This window comes from Brachyistius frenatus, unplaced genomic scaffold (assembly GCF_029030835.1).
Source record: "Brachyistius frenatus isolate BFR_SWC_R1_liver_20210118 unplaced genomic scaffold, ASM2903083v1 Contig_177, whole genome shotgun sequence".
In the NCBI taxonomy this organism is placed as follows: domain Eukaryota; kingdom Metazoa; phylum Chordata; class Actinopteri; family Embiotocidae; genus Brachyistius; species Brachyistius frenatus.
This window is the reverse complement of record NW_027210776.1, coordinates 700,001-720,000: the sequence shown is the minus strand read 5'-3', so window position 1 is coordinate 720,000 and position 20,000 is coordinate 700,001. Positions and strand designations below refer to the sequence as shown.

General features: G+C 46.6%; 3 protein-coding genes across 5 annotated transcripts in view; 2 read left to right on the top strand and 1 right to left on the bottom strand.

Moving 5' to 3' along the window:
* Positions 1–15,107, bottom strand: part of ankfn1a (ankyrin repeat and fibronectin type III domain containing 1a) — a 60,121-nt gene extending 45,014 nt beyond the window's left edge. The window contains exons 1-6 of the mRNA XM_069717552.1: positions 15,006–15,107; positions 10,019–10,421; positions 7,385–7,509; positions 7,041–7,277; positions 5,809–6,029; positions 3,158–3,417 (exon numbers count right to left, since the gene is read on the bottom strand). Coding sequence (XP_069573653.1) covers positions 3,158–3,417; positions 5,809–6,029; positions 7,041–7,277; positions 7,385–7,497 — 831 coding nt within the window. The 5' untranslated portion in view covers positions 7,498–7,509; positions 10,019–10,421; positions 15,006–15,107. The remainder of the gene's footprint in view (positions 1–3,157; positions 3,418–5,808; positions 6,030–7,040; positions 7,278–7,384; positions 7,510–10,018; positions 10,422–15,005) is intronic.
* On the top strand, positions 11,367–13,506 carry LOC138632215 (uncharacterized). Its single transcript, XM_069717569.1, has 7 exons — positions 11,367–11,414; positions 11,529–11,827; positions 11,918–12,005; positions 12,079–12,170; positions 12,247–12,405; positions 12,797–12,888; positions 13,422–13,506. Exons 1-7 carry the CDS (start codon positions 11,367–11,369, stop codon positions 13,496–13,498), a joined length of 855 nt encoding a protein of 284 aa, XP_069573670.1. The 3' UTR covers positions 13,499–13,506.
* A 1,228-nt stretch (positions 15,108–16,335) lies between the features above and the next one.
* Positions 16,336–19,728, top strand: LOC138632203 (transmembrane protein 100-like). Of its 3 annotated transcripts, none has more exons than XM_069717555.1 (2): positions 16,336–16,431; positions 18,445–19,728. In XM_069717555.1, the coding sequence occupies exon 2, from the start codon at positions 18,488–18,490 to the stop codon at positions 18,962–18,964; it is 477 nt and encodes a 158-aa protein (XP_069573656.1). In that variant the 5' UTR covers positions 16,336–16,431; positions 18,445–18,487; the 3' UTR covers positions 18,965–19,728. The 3 variants fall into 3 exon arrangements, with proteins under 3 accessions (XP_069573656.1, XP_069573658.1, XP_069573657.1); XM_069717557.1 differs by lacking the exon at positions 16,336–16,431 and adding an exon at positions 16,766–16,989; XM_069717556.1 differs by lacking the exon at positions 16,336–16,431 and adding an exon at positions 16,970–17,348.
* The last annotated feature ends 272 nt before the right edge of the window (positions 19,729–20,000 follow it).

Sequence of the window (20,000 nt, the reverse complement as noted above, 5' to 3'; positions counted from 1 at the left end):
CCAATGTTGGATGATCTTCGGGCAGTCGGGCGCTTTGAAAAAAAGCCATGATTCTGTGGTGGAAATCACTGTATGGGCTCAGGAACACCAACTTCTGCTCCATGTCTGTCACCGTGCTGCGTTCAGCACTTATTGATCTACTGTCATAAAATATTTTGGCGTTTCTTCCAGCAGCTGATATACGGTACATTTGAGGCACCTCTGATGCTCATCTGATGTTCAAATTTAGGGTCTTTTAAATTTAAATGTTATATTAATCTTTAAGTGTGGAAATTTAGATGTAAAGACAAACTGCAGCTGATTTAAAAAACAATTCTAAACAAACGACCAAACACGACGTCCTGCAGGAAGAATATGAACATGTTGTGATTTTAAGGCGAACAAAAGACAGTTATTAAATGTCACCCTGAACATTATTTCTGACATTTGAGAGTTGGAGCAGCTCGTTTTCGAAGCGTCGCCGTCGGTCACCGTCGGGACGTTTGGTTTGGCCGCCACCGGCTCTCCAGCAGCAAAACATCAGCCGACGTGGAGGGTGTGTTTGTGCAGCCTTCTCGTATCAGGCGGACGCACACTCGGGAGCTGGAGGGCGGCGGCGGACGCACCAATCATCTGCACCCACCCTGTTTTTTTAGGGGATTAACACTAATAAGATGGCAGGCTGAATTTATGGAGCTAATATTTCATGGTGGGTGATTCATGGAGGATTTGGTGCAGCGGAGCAGATTAATGGATGTTCAGAAAGACTTGCTTGACTTGTGCCCTGATATGATTAGTCCCACGGGAGCACGGCTGCTTAATACACCACTGTGGAAGTGTTTGTGTACAAAGATGGCGAGCAGGCCAAGAGAAAAATGTACAAGTAAACAGGACACGCACACACACACGCACACACGCGCACACACACACACACACACACACACACACACACACACACACACACGCGCGCGCACACACGCACACACACACACACACACACACACACACACACACACACACACACCTCCTGTGCCGAGCTCCACGTATAGAACATGTAGAGAACCTCACATCACCTCCTCCGTCCGACCGTCTGTCCATCACCGGGTTCAGAAATGAGGAGTTACCTGATATAACTTCAGTTCTACGAGTCACAAAGTAAAGTGAGGAGTTAAACACAGCGTGTCCATCAGAGACGTCAGCCAGGATGTAAACCAGGATCTGGATGCAGCACCGAAACTGAACCTGGTGTTTTAGAGGACTCCTCATCTCCGGACATCCTCTTCAGGTGTCCGTGGTAACAAACGACCAGGAAAAAGTTGAGTGCACTGAAGGTTTGAGATCGCAGAGTCTGATTTTTTTAGCATCGTGTTGTCATGAAATGCAGCAGAAGTGTGTGTGAGCAGCTCCTGTCTGCAGTGCATCATGGGAGTTCAGACTGGCATCAGCGGATCACTGTGATAAAGGAAACTTTAAAATCAGACAGATTCTCAGGGGACTTCTGAACTGGCCGTCTTCAGTGGGCGTCTGAGGCTATAATGAAAAAGGGGAATTTTCAGCGTTTTGTCTTTTAAAAGTCACATGATTCACCGAAGAACAAAGAGAAACGATGTGCAAAGGAACCGATGATGTAACCGCGGCGATCGGAGTTCCTCTGACTGTCTGAGCTTTATGGAAATGTGGCTGCAAGAAGGCCGAGGACCACGGAGACAAAGGAGGACGGCAGCCTCCTCCGGTCGGGGAGGACGTGCACACACACACACACACACACACACACACACACACACACACACACACACACACACACACACACACACACACACACACACACACACACACACACACACACACACACACACAGCGTCCTCTTCACCTCGTTCTGATGAGTCACGTGTTTCCAGGTCGTCTGACGGTTCTGGATCTCCCCGGTGATAACGGCGGTGGAGGGGGCGGAGCCTCAGATGAAACCGTTTCTAATTTTCCAGATTTAAAAGCTTCACAGAGAACAGTGGTTCTTCATGAACTGAACTCAGAGCGGTGACGAAGTCGCCCCCTGCTGGTGATGACGGTGAACAGCAGCTGACAGACATGTTATGAACATGGGTCCAGAAAAATAAATACAAATAAATAAACCCAGCAGCCAGAAACAGCGGGATGCACGGAAGCCCATTTGAGCCAAGAAATGTGACTCATGATTTTATATTTCTAATAATCAAATACATAGATTATTACTTTTTATTTAATAATTCTGATTTTTTTTTTATTCTCTAATATGAACTTTTTATTTCCTAATATGGATTTTTTTTTATAATTTTGTGTTTATCTAAAATTTGCTTTGTCATAATTTTTACTGATAATTTGACTTTTAACACTAATCTTAACTTTTTATTTCTTATTATTAACTTTTTATCATAACTATCTGTAAAGTTGACATTTTAATGCCATACTTTGAAGGTTTTACATGTTATTATTAACCTTTTTATTGTCATTTTTGCCTTTTTCTCTCATGATTCTGACATTTGACGTTTATCCACTGAATTTGACTTTATGAGTGGCGGTCCTTCTGCTTTCTTCGACTGTCTTGAAGAACAGATCTGATCATCGGGTCGATACGTTTCCAAAAAAAAAGACTTCTGGAGTTTTATGAGTCTGAATGTGAAGAGAAGGAACAGGAAGTGAATCCCCGGAGCAGCAGGTCTGCAGTGGAGCGCCACCGTCCTGCATTATGCAGCGTTGACGTCCACCTGCGGCTGACCTGAAGTCTGGTCTGGTGTGTGATTGACAGGTCTGCGGTGCAGTCAGGTTACAGCTATCGGTGGGCGGGACGTAGTATCGTCAGGTTTCCAATCAGATTGGTCAGATCCACCGCTGGCTCCTCCCCCAGCTCGTCCAAATATGGTCACTTCCTGCTCCAAACCGCTCCGAACTAACAAGATGGTGACGGACAGAATCTGAACTGGAGGATTCATAACGTTCACAAACCAACGATGACATCACTGATGGATGATGACATCACTGATGGTTCTGATCGGTTCGAACCCAAAACTGGCTCAAAACCACCAAAGACAGAATAAACAGAGACTTTCAAAATAAAAGATGAACGGATGATGAAACCTGATTCGTCTGATAGTCGATGCGATGAATTAAAGACGTGAAGTATTTAATATCTACGTGGACTCACCTGGATGCTGCGCAGCTTCTTCCTGCCTCTCTCCAGCCGACTCAGCAGCTTCAGGTGTCGCTGCTCTCCGCCCGCCGGCTGCAGCAGACGGTCGTCCACCGAAACCGTCTTCCTCAGCGCCGCCCGCTCGCTGGCCCACGCCGGGGAGGCTCCGCCCACCTCACTCAGGGGGAGGCTCCTTGCACCTCCGCCACCTGCTGCTGTGCTCCCCCCCGACACGGGAGACGGATCCGGTGACCAGAAGTCCCGCTGCACAAAACCTGGAGGACAGAAACCAGAGACACCCTGCTGTTACTCTCTACAAACACACACACACACACACACACACACACACACACACACACACACACACACACACACACACACACACACACACACACACACACACACACACACCTGAAGCTGCAGGATGCTACAGTTCTGATTAATCTGAGTTAGGGTTAGAGTTCTGAGTTCTTTAAGCTGCTATGTTCTGTCATATTTCAAAATAAATAATCAATATAAATAAGTAAATAATCAATATAAATAAATACATAAATAATAAATAGAATTAATAATCAGCTTTAAACACCTGCAGAATGGCCGTCATCATCTCAGCCACATTATTCTGATTATTGACTTTTATTTTGAAAAGACACATGTTGATGTATGTTGAAATGGTTTTATTTGATTAAACATCACTTTAGTTTTTATTTGCTGAGAATCATTGAAGTGTTCCTCAGGACTGATGAAGACCGTTATCATCATCATCATCATCATCATCACTTTAATAAATGTTCATATTTAATGATCGATGAGGAAGTTATGGATTAGAAACACATGATGCTTGAACATTAAACATGTTCTGCAGGTCGTCATCTGACACGCGTGTCTGTGTGTGTGTGTGTGTGTGTGTGTGTGTGTGTGTGTGTGTGTGTGTGTGTGTGTGTGTGTGTGTGTGTGGTGTCAGGCTGCAGGACAGATGAGCTGCTTCATTAAAACTAAATGAGCACTCAGATGACACACTTTGTTTGTTTTTCAAAATAAAAGCTGGTGTTTCATATTGACATGAATTCTGATCGATCAGTACAAGAAACAACAAAGTCAACTGATTCCTTTAAATCTGGGATTATTTACTTATTTTTGATCATATCATTATTTTTTTATCCCTGAAAGTTTACATTTGTTGCTGTTTTGGAAATAATTTTACACATAAGACGATAAAAATAATCAGGAGTCCACACAACTATGACGAGTTCTACAAGATGGTCCAAAAAAATAAATAATCGGAAACCAGTCCAAAACAAGACAATATTCAGGTCTAAAAACAAGTTTAAAATTTGTTCAAAACAAGGTCTAAAAACAGTCAGAAATCATTTTTAATCACTGCAGTCCAGTGTTAGAGATCAGGTGTGATAATGCAGGTAAACATCATCACACCAATCAAATGCAGTGTGGCTCGATGATGTCACACGTCAAACTACCTGTTTTCAGCTCATTTCAGTCTGTATTGAAATATTTCCACCTGTCTGCAGCTCAGTTCATCTTTTCAGCAGTGAAATGCTCCTTTAAGTGTGTTTGGGCTTCAGACCAGGACTGACTGGAGTCATGGCGCCCTCTGGTGGACAGACATCAGACAGCATTCAGACGACGGAGGAATAAAAGTCCATCTGAATGTACAAAGGTGTTTGAATGGCGGCACGTTCTGGCGTCCCCGAGGAAATGGGCTCAGTTTACGGTTACCATGGTGACGTTTCTAAGTTTTCACATCGAGGAGCGACAAAAATTCCATCAGACCACCGACGACCTCGTCCTGCTGTTTATTTGTGAACTAAACACCACCAGACTGAAGGGAAACAGGAAGAGCTTTTCAAATTAAAAGCAACAAACAAACATGGTCCACCAAAAACGACCGCTGGAGAAGATGAAATGTGAAGCAGAAAGTTTAGGAGAGTTTTGTAAAAGTCTGGAGACCTCGGATGTAAAGTGAACAACAAGTTGTGGACGTCCTGCAGAGCATCTGTAATCTGTCCAACAGGAAGCTCATTATCATTCTCCAGGAGGGTGGAGCTAAAGATCAGAGCGCCAAACACAGGAAGTAAAGAATAAACAACAGCGACCATGTCGGAGACATTCCTGACATGAGAGCACGTCCACGACTCCACAGCAGGTCTGATGTCCTGATCTCAGGACGGAGATCCTCACACACATGCAGAAGTCCAAATCCAGCCTAAACTCAGTCCAAACCTAGTTCAAACTCAGTCTAAACCCAGTCCAAACCCAGTCCAAACCCGGTCTAAACCCAGTCCAAACCAAGTCCAAACCCGGTCTAAACCCAGTCCAAGCCCAGTCTAAACCCAGTCTAAACCAAGTCCAAAGCCCAGTCTAAACCCGGTCCAAACCCGGTCTAAACCCGGTCCAAGCCCAGTCTAAACCAAGTCTAAACCCGGTCCAAGCCCAGTCTAAACCCAGTCCAAACCCGGTCTAAACCCAGTCCAAACCCAGTCTAAACCCAGTCCAAGCCCAGTCTAAACCCAGTTCAAACCCAGTCCAAAACCAGGTCCTAAACTGGTTTAAAACCAGGTCTAAAAGCAGGACTCCTCTTGCCCCCCCATGGCTGTCTGCCTCGGGGAACGTAAGGAGACGGGTAAACAACACAGGTGTGTTCTCACCTGCGGAGGTCCAGTGGAGTCCACCGGGACTGGCAGCGAGCCGCCGTCGCTTCCTGACATTGACGCCATTCTGGGAGGTGGAGTCTGTGGGCGGAGCCGGCGGGCAGAGCACCGAGGCGGCGGCGGGGGTGGAGGAGAGGATGGGGAGGAGCGGCGTGGACAGGAACGTCACCTCCCTCGCCAGAGCAGGAGGGAGGAAGGCGGAGTCTGCCTGCGACGACCTGCAGCGACACACAGCACCGTGAGACACACCACTTCCTGTAGACATGCTGGTCCACTACAGCAAAACGTGTGAATGTCACGATTTGACAGCCCCGAGCGTGACCATCTCACGTTTTGCTGAAGTGGTTGTTAGTCGACTGAACTTTTGATTTTAGATTCCTGAAATGGAAAAAAGTTTATTTAACACAACGTGTGATGAGATTTTATAGAGTCATTGTGAGGACGCCAGCATCGACAGTCCGTTACCATGGAAACGACCAAAACTAAAGACAGACGCAGCTCTCAGAATTATCAACTGCATAGGAGGAGGACGGGGAGGACGAGGAGGACAGCGGCGGTCCACACGACAAACACGTCCTCGTACCGGTCCTCCGACACCACATAGCTGCGACTCCTCCACGACCCTCTGATCCGACGGCTTCCCTTCTGTCTCTGCAGGAACAAGTCCAGCAGCTGAGTCCAAACCAGCATCTCCGACCAAGAGAGACCGAACCGAACGGAACGAACTGGACCGAACCGAACCAGACCAACGTGTGTTCAGAGGCTCTCAGGATCCGACAGGAAACAGAACCACACGTGGCTGAACTGGAGGTCCACTGCAGAGGAAACGCTCCTCTCAGGTGTTCAGTGCCAAGCGGGGGTGTTACCTTACCTCAGTGTGTGTGGGGGGGGTGGAGGGGGGGGCAAAAGCTGAATCAGGAGTCAAGTGCTTTAGATATCAGTTTATCCACAGGAGGCCTTTGTGTGGGCTGAAAGGAGAGTCGGTTTGCAGCGAGATGATCCGACCGAAAAGTTAAACGTGAATAATGAAGTTTAATCAGGTGGTCTGATGTCAGATTTAATCTAACGGTGGTACTGATGAACAAAACATGTTTCTGTAGATTACAGACTGTTTCTAAAAGAGTTCGTAGCTTCAGGTCTGTAAAACGGTTCTGATCCAGAAGTGTCTTCAGCTGCAATACCAGCGAGTGCCACTAGAGGTCGGCTCCAAAAAGCAGAGACGGAGTTACCTGAGTGGCGTGTCGGACTCTCCCGGCTCGCTGCAGGTGGACCGACGGGAGTCGGAGGCCAGGGAGGAGGAGGAGGAGGAGATGGGGGGCGAGTTGGATGAGTGGTTGGAGGAGGTAGAGGAGGAGGAAGAGGAGGTGTGGCTGGAGTCTGCGGCTCTGGGCAGCAGCAGCGAGGACGGCATACACAGCCACGTCTCCAGGTCGGAGAACTTGGAGTAGCTCAGCATCTCCAGGACGCTGCGGGAGGAAGGAGGCGGGCGTTACCGTGGAGACGACACAAAGCAAAAACTCAACCACCAGATTCGTCTCAGAGCCAACTTAAAAACAGGAAGTGCTCGGTTTACCTCTCCTCTCCTGCTGCCGGGACGTCATCCTTCTCGTCAGCGCTCTGGAAGACGCAGGAAGTCCTGGAGTCTCTTGACAGCAGAATGCAGGAGTTATCGGAGTCCACGGACATCTTCAGCCATATCTGGGGGACATATTTCAAAGAATCTGTAAAAACCTCCTGGATTTGTCTCGCTAACAGTTTACCGTCTTAAAATATTCAATTCAGTGGTTAGTTAGTAGCTAGAGGGTAGGATGGGTTAGTTACACCTTAGTTGATACCCTTAGTTGGTAGCTAGCTGGTAACGTTACCCGGTTTAGTTGTTCGGTGCTGGTAAGATCATGTTAAATAGTATCCAGCTGGTCACGTTAGCTGGTTGGCTAACTGGTAACATTAACGTGTTACTTAGTTAGTTAATTGGTGGAAAGCTGGTAACATATTTCGTAAACTAATGTTATTAGTTCGTTGACTGGTAACATGACTTGTTACCGGTCACAGTGAGTTAGCCGGTAGCTAAATTGGTAACTAGTTGGTAAACATTAGCTTGTTAGTTGGGGGAATGCTGGAAACAGTAAGCTAATGTTTATCTAGAAGCTAACTGCTAACAAGAACTTGTCCAGTTGGTAACTGGCTGACAGTTTGCTACTTTGGTTAACTGTTAGCTAGCTGGTATATTTAGCTTGTTAGTTAGAGGTAAAGATTTGTTAAATTAGTTAGTTGTGGAAAACATATGAACACGTAGAGACTAACGTGTAGATAAGAACACGTAGAGACTAACGTGTAGATAAGAACACGGGAGAGACTAACGTGTAGATAAGAACACGGGAGAGAATAACGTGTAGATAAGAACACGGGAGAGACTAACGTGTAGATAAGAACACGGGAGAGACTAACGTGTGTATAAGAACACGTAGAGACTAACGTGTGTATAAGAACACGTAGAGACTAACGTGTAGATAAGAACACGTAGAGACTAACGTGTAGATAAGAACAAGTAGAGACTAACGTGTAGATAAGAACAAGTAGAGACTAACGTGTGGATAAGAACACGTAGAGACTAACGTGTAGGTAAGAACACGTAGAGACTAACGTGTAGGTAAGAACAAGTAGAGACTAACGTGTAGATAAGAACACGTAGAGACTAACGTGTGTATAAGAACACGTAGAGACTAACGTGTAGATAAGAACAAGTAGAGACTAACGTGTAGATAAGAACACGTAGAGACTAACGTGTAGATAAGAACAAGTAGAGACTAACGTGTGGATAAGAACACGTAGAGACTAACGTGTAGGTAAGAACACGTAGAGACTAACGTGTAGATAAGAACACGTAGAGACTAACGTGTAGATAAGAACACGTAGAGACTAACGTGTAGATAAGAACACGTAGAGACTAACGTGTAGGTAAGAACACGTAGAGACTAACGTGTAGGTAAGAACACGTAGAGACTAACGTGTAGATAAGAACAAGTAGAGACTAACGTGTAGATAAGAACACGTAGAGACTAACGTGTAGATAAGAACAAGTAGAGACTAACGTGTAGTTAAGAACACGTAGAGACTAACGTGTGTATAAGAACACGTAGAGACTAACGTGTGTATAAGAACACGTAGAGACTAACGTGTGTATAAGAACACGTAGAGACTAACGTGTAGGTAAGAACACGTAGAGACTAACGTGTAGATAAGAACACGTAGAGACTAACGTGTGGATAAGAACAAGTAGAGACTAACGTGTGGATAAGAACACGTAGAGACTAACGTGTAGATAAGAACAAGTAGAGACTAACGTGTAGATAAGAACACGTAGAGACTAACGTGTAGGTAAGAACACGTAGAGACTAACGTGTAGGTAAGAACACGTAGAGACTAACGTGTAGATAAGAACACGTAGAGACTAACGTGTAGATAAGAACACGTAGAGACTAACGTGTGGATAAGAACACGTAGAGACTAACGTGTAGATAAGAACACGTAGAGACTAACGTGTAGATAAGAACACGTAGAGACTAACGTGTGTATAAGAACACGTAGAGACTAACGTGTAGATAAGAACAAGTAGAGACTAACGTGTGGATAAGAACACGTAGAGACTAACGTGTAGATAAGAACACGTAGAGACTAACGTGTAGATAAGAACACGTAGAGACTAACGTGTAGATAAGAACACGTAGAGACTAACGTGTAGATAAGAACACGTAGAGACTAACGTGTAGATAAGAACACGTAGAGACTAACGTGTAGATAAGAACACGTAGAGACTAACGTGTGGATAAGAACACGTAGAGACTAACGTGTAGATAAGAACACGTAGAGACTAACGTGTAGATAAGAACACGTAGAGACTAACGTGTAGATAAGAACACGTAGAGACTAACGTGTAGATAAGAACACGTAGAGACTAACGTGTAGGTAAGAACACGTAGAGACTAACGTGTAGATAAGAACAAGTAGAGACTAACGTGTGGATAAGAACACGTAGAGACTAACGTGTAGATAAGAACACGTAGAGACTAACGTGTAGATAAGAACATGTATGTGTGCCTCCAGCAGAGGTAACGTGCGGCCCCACGTGGCTACTGTTGCTGCTCATCGGTGAACTCAGGTGTTCCCGGTTCCGGTGCCGGTTAACGGGAGGACGTGTTGGACCTACAGGCCGACCTTCATCCGGACATCTGCAGCGCTTCTTTCATTCTGTCGGGAGGAATCTGAGCCGTCAGCTGTCCTCCGAACACAGAACCGGTCCTGCAGCGAACTTTACCGAGTCCTCCTTCTTCTTCTGCACAAACAAGTCCTCCTCCTCTTCTTCTTCTTCTTCTTCTGTCCCGGAGCAGGAACATCTGCTCAGGCTGGGCTCCCGCTTGGAAACGTGTCTTTGTCCTGCCCCGTGTAAAACATCCCAAAATACAGGCAGCCAGGCCGTGGAGGCTCACATTTCACTGCGGTCCACTCACCGCACTGACGCCCAGCACAGGCCCACATCTGGAGGCGGCCGCGTCTCAACACTCCTCTGATCCCACTCAGCCTGCTGCCACCGGGGCGGACCGCCGCTTTATCTTCAGAGGAAGGAGGGAGGAACAGAAAGGATGAATGGAGGAGGAATGTGGGCACTGAATGAAACAAGGAAAGCATGAAAGAAGTGAGTGGTTAAAGAAACAATGAAGAGAAGAAGGAGGGAGGACAGAAGAGAGTAGGAAAAACTAAGGAAGTAAAGAAGAAAGGAAAATAGGTAAGGAATGTATAGGAAAGGGAAGAGAGAAGGAAAGAAACAAGGAAACAAGGAAAAAGGGGAGAAAAGTGGGAAAGTGGATTTAAAAGAGAAGAAAGAAAGAAAGAAAGAAAGAAAGAAAGAAAGAAAGAAAGAAAGAAAGGTAACGAAGGCTTAACAGTTGGAAGATGAAAGGAAAGGAAGGAGGAAGGATGGAGGAAAGAAAAAGGAAGGAAAGGAGAGAGTGGATGATAGTAGGAAACGAGGGAAGAGAGAAGTGTGTAAAAAGTAGTATTTTATTAAAGGATGTGAGTTTTTAGAGGAACAGAGAACAGCTGACAGGACTGACGATGACAAACAGGAAACATCACAGAGTCACCACAAGAACTGTTACTACAGTCAGCACAATGACAGCAAAAAGGTAAACAAACAAACAAACAATAAAACACATAAAACATGAAACTTTGGTATAAAATGATCATCAGACTAACTTCAGCTTCTCAAATTTGGCAATTTTATATTTTAATTATTTAAATTTTCTGAATTTGTTTTTAATATTTTTCAGGTTTGAATTGTTGTTGAACCAAAAGTACTAAAAAAACAATTATTGAACGGAGGAAACGATCAGCTGATTGATCCACGTTGAAGATAATCATGGATGGATATCCATCATCCTTCAGTATCTCGGTCTCCTAGCAACCGTCTTCTGATGACTGAACCAGTTTGAATGTAAACAAAGGGAAGTCAGCACATGTATGAACTTTGTTCCAGATCAGCAGAAAGTTTCTCCGTCATGGACGAGACGGCGTTGGAGCGATTCTTCGATAAGTACGTCATGAAGGTGAGTTTCTTCTGAGCAGGTTTCAGTCTTCAAACCCACCGAAGTCTGAGGGAAATATTTTCACTTCCATCGTCACGAACCGACATTTTACTCATGCTGTGGTGTCTGCGGGAGGAGGACGAGGAGGATGAGGTGGAGGAGGAGCTCTTCCTCCGCCTACTGCCGGATGAGCTCCTGACGCCAGATGAGTCCGATCAGGAAAACAGGGACGACAACAAAACTGGACTTTTATCAGGACGTAGGCGACGACGACAGGTTTCTGTCCGCGTGTCACCAGACAGTCGAAGCTCCCAGAATGCATCACCAGCAGCGGTCCAGCTCACAGGTGGGTCGCTCTCCACCGGTCCTCCCACCACCGCCGCTGCACCTGAGAGCCAGGAGGCGGAGCTACTACACATCATCCCAAAGATACAGTAGGTGATGAGAAGGTCCGGTTCCCGTTCCGGTCCGGTCGTCGTCAGTCGTGCTGCGATCACGAACTCCGTGTTTGTGTTTGTCTGCAGAAACGTGATGTCGACGGTGAAGCTGGGCTGCTGTCTGGACCTCAAGTTAATCGCCTGCAAGAAGTGGAACATCGAGTACAAACCGAAGGTACGCCGACCCGGTACCGGACCCAGAAACACACGTGGAGCGTCCGTCCAGGTTTGGTTTTGCTTTGTTTCAGACGTTCAAGGCGCTCATCATGAGGATCCGCGAGCCGAGAACCACGGCGCTCATCTACCGGACCGGGAACTTAGTCTGCACCGGCGCCAAGAGGTCCGTCTGGACCCACCTGTGATGCCGTCAGGTGTTTTTTCTTCAGGGCGGTGAATGACCCTCTCTGTTTCCTCAGCGTGGAGGAGTCGCGGCTGGCAGCCAGGAAGTTCGTCCGCATCGTGAAGAAGCTCGGCTTCCCCGTCGCCTCCCCGACGTTTAAGGTCCAGAACCTGGTCGGCAGCTGCAACACCTTCCCGGTTCGTTTGACCCAGATGGCCCGCAATTTGGACTGCAGGTCAGAAGACGCAATCTACCTGCAAAATGCAGTAAATTACAGCCCAGACCTGCAGGAGCACCTGCAGATGTTCCAGGTGTTCCCGTCAGAACCTCAAACCTGTGGAGAGCTCCACGATGTCTTTAGCCTAGCTTAGCACAAACACTGGAAGTAGAGGGAAACTGCTAGCTTGTTCTGTGTTACCGATGTTAAGTTAAATATACGTTCTAAATCTAGTAACACTTTGGAGAACCAATGAAGATTGAACGGTTGTTAATGTTGGCAAATTGAACTTGACAGAAGCAGGTTTCTGATTGGATGAGACTCAGAACAAATGGACGATGGACATGTTAGTCGTGTTTACACGCCGCTGACGTGACGCGTGTCGTTCCGTGTTCTGTTCTCTCCACAGTTACGAACCCGAGCTGTTTCCTGCCCTCTTCTACAAGGTGCTGCCGGGAATCTGTGCGACCATCTTCTCGTCCGGGAAGATCCATTTCACCGGTAAACCGAGTCCTCACGGTTCCAGTCATCACATCTCCATGATGATCTGGAGGTTCTAGTTGGTACTCAGAAAGTCCTAGACGCCTTGTTGGTTGTTCTTGTGGTCCCTGAGGGGGTTCAAGAGGTTCCACGCTAGTTATAACGTTCCTGTAGTGGACCCTGAGGGGGTTCTAGAGGTTCCACGATAGTTCTAATGTTCCTGTAGTGGACCCTGAGGGGGTTCTAGAGGTTCCACGCTAGTTCTAACGTTCCTGTAGTGGACCCTGAGGGAGTTCTAGAGGTTCCACGCTAGTTCTAACGTTCCTGTAGTGGACCCTGAGGGGGTTCTAGAGGTTCCACGCTAGTTCTAACGTTCCTGTAGTGGACCCTGAGGGGGTTCTGGTGGTCCTGTATGTTTTAGGTCCCTGAGAATGTTCCAGATGTGACTTCTACGTGGTCGACTGGAGAGAACTGATCTTCTCTCTCGTGTTCTTTGTTGTTTTCACCACTGAACATTTTCTGAATTCATTTTGTAATCTCGTGTTAAATTCCAGGAGCTAAAACAGAAGCTCGGATCCATAAAGCCTTCGATATCATCCGTCCGATCCTGAGCAGCTTCAGGAGGCGCTGAGGACGGACGGGAAGTTCCTCATCAAGCTGTTTGTAGGAGGATGATGGATGCAGAGACGTCCTCACATTCAAACCTCGACACCATCTGGAGTTTGTAAATAAACGTGAAGAGTCGAGGAGAAATCATAATCTGCAGGAAATCTGCATAAATAGTAAAAGATTTCATTCAACTATGAGCTGCAGTTCCTCTTTACACCAGCAGATGTCAGGATGTCTGCAGGCTGCAGTGAGTTGGTGTGTGTTTCAGCTGTCTGCTCACCATCTGCTGCACACACACACACACACACACACACACACACACACACACACACACACACACACACACACACACACACACACACACACACACCAGGAAACATGTCCGGCTTCTTAAACAGGTCTCTCGGTACCAGATAACGAAGTGAAGCAGGTGATGATGAAGTGAGATGTGGAGTGTCGGAGGTTTGTCTTCTGTTGGATTCTTTGGAGACACAAAACAGAAGGTCCTCATAAACCAGGACTCATCCTGTAACTGTAAGTTAACTGCTGCCCCTCAGTGGTGAGAACAGGTCAGTGCACCACAGAGGGCTGAAAGTAAAAGTAAAGAGCCCGAACCTGTAAAATGATTCTGATCCAGAAGTGTCTTCAGCTGCAATACCAGCGAGTGCCACTAGAGGTCGTCTCCAAAAAGCCTCCGGCTCCATAGACTCCCATTCAACTTCTCTCATCAAATCCAAAGTGAATAAAATGTGTCCATCAGTTATCTCGGTGTTGTTAGCTAAAGTCACTCCTTCTTCTTAGTTTTCTGGAGGTCCATCTGAAAATAATCCCTCATTCATTAGAAAAGAAGATTCAAGAAGACCTGTTTTTGGGGGGCGTGTCTGTTTGATTGACAGGCCTGTGGTGCAGTCAGGTTACAGCTATCGGTGGGCGGGACGTAGTATCGTCAGGTTTCCGATCGGATCGGTCAGATCCACCGCTGGCTCCTCCCCCAGCTCGTCCAAATATGGTCACTTCCTGCTCCAAACTGCTCCGAACTAACAAAGATGGTGACGGACAGAATCTGAACTGGAGGATTCATAATGTTCACAAACCAACGATGACATCATTGATGGTTGATGACATCACTGATGGTTGATGACATCACTGATGGTTGATGACATCACTGATGGTCACTAACCGAAGCTTAACGGCCACAGAGTTCAGACACCTACTGTTGAAAATAGAAACAGCCAATCCAATGATTCTTACGTCTTTTAATAATTTTAATAAGCTTTAGTTCTCATCATTAGAATTTTTTTTTTTTAATTTTTTTTTTTTTAATCCTGTCAGAGCATCTCTATTTCAGAAAATCAAGAATCCAGATTTCATCTGTTTGTCACCTCGCAACGACAAACTTTTAGTAAAAAAGGTTTTTTTTAGTAACAAAACTGCAAAGTCAACTTTTCCACTTTTTTTTTTGGAGCCAAAGAAAATGAGCGTGAACACACCTGCAGTTACAGGAAGCACAAGCAGCGCTGCTAACTCACCACTTTACACACATCTGCTGTCCACAGGAAGCAGCGAGGACGTCCCCGGAGACGCAAATAACTCCCATCATCCCTGACCCAGAAATGGATCCGGGAAGGAAGCGATTTAGCTCTGGTCCTCCGTCTAAAGGAACCGCACGGAAAATCTATCAACCTGCGAACATCTCGTGTTGTTGGCGTCACTTTGTGAGCAGGAAGTTAAATCACTTTCACCGCAGCGTAAATCAGAGCGTCGAAACAAAAACACGCAGACGACTTGACTCCCGCTCCGGATCAAAGGCCCCACCGGGGGCCCGGCCGGCTCCAAGACCCCCCGAGAGGACCATCTGTAAAAGCAAAGTCTGATCGCGGTCTGAAAACACGGCCAGATGTTCCCAGCTGTTGTTTCTGTCTCCGCTTTCACCTCCGACTCTCAAAACGCTGACGACCGATCGATAAGTTCAGAGTCTGAACACGAGTCCTCGCTCAGACCGCCGACCTGCTCCCAAGAACCGGAACTGTTCCTTTGAACTAACTCAGGCTGCACCTGCTGCAAGGACCGGAACCAGACCCAGACCCAGACCCAGAACCAGACCCAGAACCAGACCCACACCCATCCTGATCACAGGAGGATCTAAAGATAAATAAATCTGCAGTTTATAACTGTTTTAGTGTTATTAAAAAATATCTTTTAATAAAAAAACAGCCTCTCTGGATTTACTTTGTTTGTTTTCTCAATAAAGTCATTATTAATTATGTTGTTTGTAGAAAAACTAGAAAGTCCAAAATTGTCAATCATCAGCTGAATATCAAAGTAAACAGATGTACTAATGATGAAAAATAATCCTTTTTCTGTTTTTCTGTTTTTAATTCTTCACAGAGAAAAAGAAAAAGGTGATTAAAGCTCCCAAAATATTATTTTATTTTTGTAATATTATGACTTGAATTTTTCAAAACGTTTATTTGTTTGCAGCAGACAGCTTCTTCGTTTCAGTCTTTTCTCGAGCTTCGAGGAGCCGAGCGTCACAACGAGCCACGAAACCAGCAGCCGGGTCCAAACCATGTCGGCGGGTTCTGTTTCCATCCGACTGCAGTGTTTCCTGTTCAAAACACCTTTTCATGTGTTTTAACATGTTTTTTTCTCTTTTCTAAATAAAAACCTGAATCCAGAAGAGATGATTGTGAACGTGACGCAGACAGACAGACTTCCAGCTGAAGGGAGGAAAGAGTTAAAGCTTTCCCTGCTGGTCCGGTAGGAGGTGGTACCGGAGGGGGAGGGGGGCGGTCACCCCTGTTCTTCTATTGATAGCCGTGTTCCCCTCGTTTCTTCCTGCAGTTGGGACGATGCGGAGCGACGAAGAGCAGAGCTGAAGCTGCTCCTCGGACCGACGGAGATCACGGTCAGAACCAGCAGAACCAGCAGAGACGAGGGAATGAAGCTGCAACAGTAAGAAGCATTTTATTCTGCAGTTTCCAACTTCATCAGCTTCAACAGATGGAAGTAACTGAGTTCATTTACTGAAAGAATATCTGAGCTGTACGACCACGATTTAACATTTCCTCACGCAAAGATGTTGAATATTTGTAGTTTGAAATCGAACTGAATGTCTTTGTGTTTTCTGAGGACGTCACCTGGTGGACGGAGGACAGGTTCAGGTTCAAGGTCAGGTTGAGACCATTGGCAGGTGAGGCGGAGGGAGTGGAGGTCAGGTGACCGAGACGAGTCTAAACCGACCATCAGTGATGTCATCAACCATCAGTGATGTCATCGTTGCTTTGTGAACGTTATGAATCCTCCAGTTCAGATTCTGTCCGTCACCATCTTTGCTAGTTCGGAGCGGTTTGGAGCAGGAAGTGACCATATTTGGACGAGCTGGGGGAGGAGCCAGCGGTGGATCTGACCGATCTGATCGGAAACCTGACGATACTACGTCCCGCCCACCGATAGCTGTAACCTGACTGCACCACAGACCTGTCAATCAAACAGACACGCCCCCAAAAACAGGTCTTCTTGAATCTTCTTTTCTAATGAATGAGGGATTATTTTCAGATGGACCTCCAGAAAACTAATAAGAAGGAGTGACTTTAGCTAACAACACCGAGATAACTGATGGACACATTTTATTCACTTTGGATTTGATGAGAGAAGTTGAATGGGAGTCTATGGAGCCGGAGGCTTTTTGGAGCCGACCTCTAGTGGCACTCGCTGGTATTGCAGCTGAAGACACTTCTGGATCAGAACCATTTTACAGACCTGAAGCTACGAACTCTTTTAGAAACAATTTGCGCTCACAACCTGTCAGATATATTCATGAAAGGGGTTTCCTAATGATGATGGAAAGTCTGCTTCCACGTGTGTCGCAGGTTAGTTTTTTCTGATAAAGAAGTTTCAGCTACTCAGCCGGACGGCAGGTTTCATTATTTCAGGCCACAAAATTGAACAATTAGAAACAATTTAAAGGTGGAAACTAGAAATTAAAAGTGGTAAAAAAATTATGAAAATTTTCTTTATCCTCCTCAGACTGTAAGAATAATGTGAGCTTGAAATGTAGCAGCGATGAAAGACTTTAAGTTCATTGGTTTGATGTACAGATTAAGTCCTGATGACTCATCACGCCTCCGACCGTTTCCCCAGTTGATTATCGTTGGACCTCGATTCGTCTCCTCCTCGTCTGTCTCTCAGAGAGCTTCATTAACAGCAGCTGTGGAGGCTCAGAGACAGTTTGACCAAGAGAGATGGACAGAGGGACGGAGATCTCTGAGGGGAGGATGAGGTCTCTGAGGGAGGGAGGAGGTCTCTGAGGGGGGAGGAGGTCTCTGAGGAGAGGATGAGGTCTCTGAGGGGGGGGTCTCTGAGGGGAGGTCTCTGAGGGGAGGAGGAGGTCTCTGAGGGATGGAGGAGATCTCTGAGGGGAGGAGGAGGTCTCTGGGGGGGAGGAGGTCTCTGAGGGGGGTCTCTGAAGGGAGAAGGAGGTCTCTGAGAGGAGGAGGGGGTCTCTGAGGGATGGAGGAGATCTCTGAGGGGAGGAGGAGGTCTCTGAGGGGGGGATGAGGTCTCTGAGGGGAGGAGGAGGTCTCTGAGGGATGGAGGAGATCTCTGAGGGGAGGAGGAGGTCTCTGAGGGGGGGATGAGGTCTCTGAGGGGAGGAGGAGGTCTCTCAGGGGGGGGGGTCTCTGAGGGGAGGTCTCTGAGCGGAGGAGGAGGTCTCTGAGGGGAGGAGGGGGTCTCTGAGGGATGGAGGAGATCTCTGAGGGGAGGAGGAGGTCTCTGAGGAGAGGATGAGGTCTCTGAGGGACGGAGGAGTTCTCTGAGGGGAGGAGGAGGTGATAATTTCTACTCTTCTTGTAAAGGATCAGACTTCAAGATGTATTTGTGGCAAAGCGTGAAATAGACACGCTTTGGTCTGTTTTGGTGTGAAAGTTACAAAATAAAGTCTAAAATTGACCTTTCTGTTCACAGCTGACTGCTCTGTGATTGGCTGATCCCTGAAACCAAAGTCCAGATGGCTCACCTGTTCCTCGCCAGTAAGATCGCCATGCCGGACGACCTCCCCGGAAAAGGCGTAGCCAGGATCCCCAGGAGCGCCGCGAAGACGCCGACGTCCGTCTCTGCCGAGAAGCCGAGCTGGGACAACCCCAGGAAGGACTGCGGCAGCGTCGTCGTGACGACGCGCGTCCCGCACGTCAACGAGGTCCAGCTGACGGCGGCGACCGGCGGCGCCGAGATGTCCTGCTATCGCTGCACCGTGCCGTTCGGCGTGGTCGTCCTCATCGCCGGCGTCGTGGTGACGGCGGTGGCCTACACCTTCAACTCCCACGGCTCCACCATCTCGGTGCTCGGGCTGGTGCTGCTGTCCGCCGGGCTGGGCCTGCTGGGCTCTAGCGCCATCTGCTGGAGGGCCCGACTGAGGAGGAAGAAGGACAAGCGGAGGGAGAGCCAGACTGCCCTCATGGCCAGCCAGGGGTACTGCGTCGCCTGAGGAGACACCGGCACAGTTTCAGTCCTCCGGAGACCAGTTCGAGACAACTGGACATGAATCTGCTGGTTGTTTCTTCAGGCTCTCATCCATCATCGGAGGCGATGAAGACTCCACAGACGCCTGAAAGGACGAGTCACTTTAAACTCCACCTAGAGCTGGATGAAGGAAGGCGGGAATAAACTTCCTCTTCAAAAGCTCTCGCGCTGATCGTTAGCAAAAATGTATTAATCGTTAAAGTCGTTTTTGATGCACAAATTTGAATATTCTCTATTTTCAGGTCATTAACTTCTCTGATTTACATTGTTGTGGTTTTGGACTCAGTTGGACAAAGGAAGACATTTAAACATGACAGCTCCCAGAACTTGTGGTGGGAATTTCGTACGGAGGACTTGTTTGGAGGAATATTATCGAGGTGAAGCAGAGCAGACAGACGACTGATGGATATTTTACTTCCTGTCCATTTTCAAAAGGAAGAATTTATCTTCAAAACGTAATCTTTACAAAACGTGTTTTGTCGTGGTCGCCTATAATTCCCCAAAAAGTTGACTTCTCGTTTAAGGTAAATGTATAACGCAACATAGCGTCTCTGAATACTACTGTAAATTATACATTAACAATCAAACAAACTAAACAAGTAATCATTTCTGGGAAAATATAAATGTTTAACTGAAGCCTTCAAAAGCTCATTAATGATGTACAGAATCGAAACGCTGCTAATAAGCTGACAGACTTTAAATAAAGGTACTCTACTGTTGTTGTTTCTACGTACAGCCTTCACTTCGTCTCTTCTCTGATTAGCCTCGTTAGTTTATCGACCTGAGATTTAGTCACACGGTATTAATCAGGAGGGAAATATTTTGTTGAAGCATTAATTTTATTTTATAGAAGAATAAACTTCCTGTGATGTCAGGTTTAGACGACAGAATTTTTCTGTTTGATAAAATGGCTTCTCTGCCAGATCCGGTCTTTATGGGTCCAGGAGTCTGAGAGAAACGGTGTGCAGTCCACCGACTGGATGTAAAAGAGTTCGTAGCTT

Coding starts and splice junctions, on each gene's coding strand:
- LOC138632215 (XM_069717569.1), top strand. CDS start 11,367: ATGGACGAGACGGCGTTGGAGCGATTCTTCGATAAGTACGTCATGAAG. Junction 11,828..11,917: donor CACATCATCCCAAAGATACA/GTAGGTGATGAG, acceptor GTTTGTCTGCAG/AAACGTGATGTCGACGGTGA. Junction 12,006..12,078: donor ACATCGAGTACAAACCGAAG/GTACGCCGACCC, acceptor GCTTTGTTTCAG/ACGTTCAAGGCGCTCATCAT.
- LOC138632203 (XM_069717555.1), top strand. CDS start 18,488: ATGGCTCACCTGTTCCTCGCCAGTAAGATCGCCATGCCGGACGACCTC.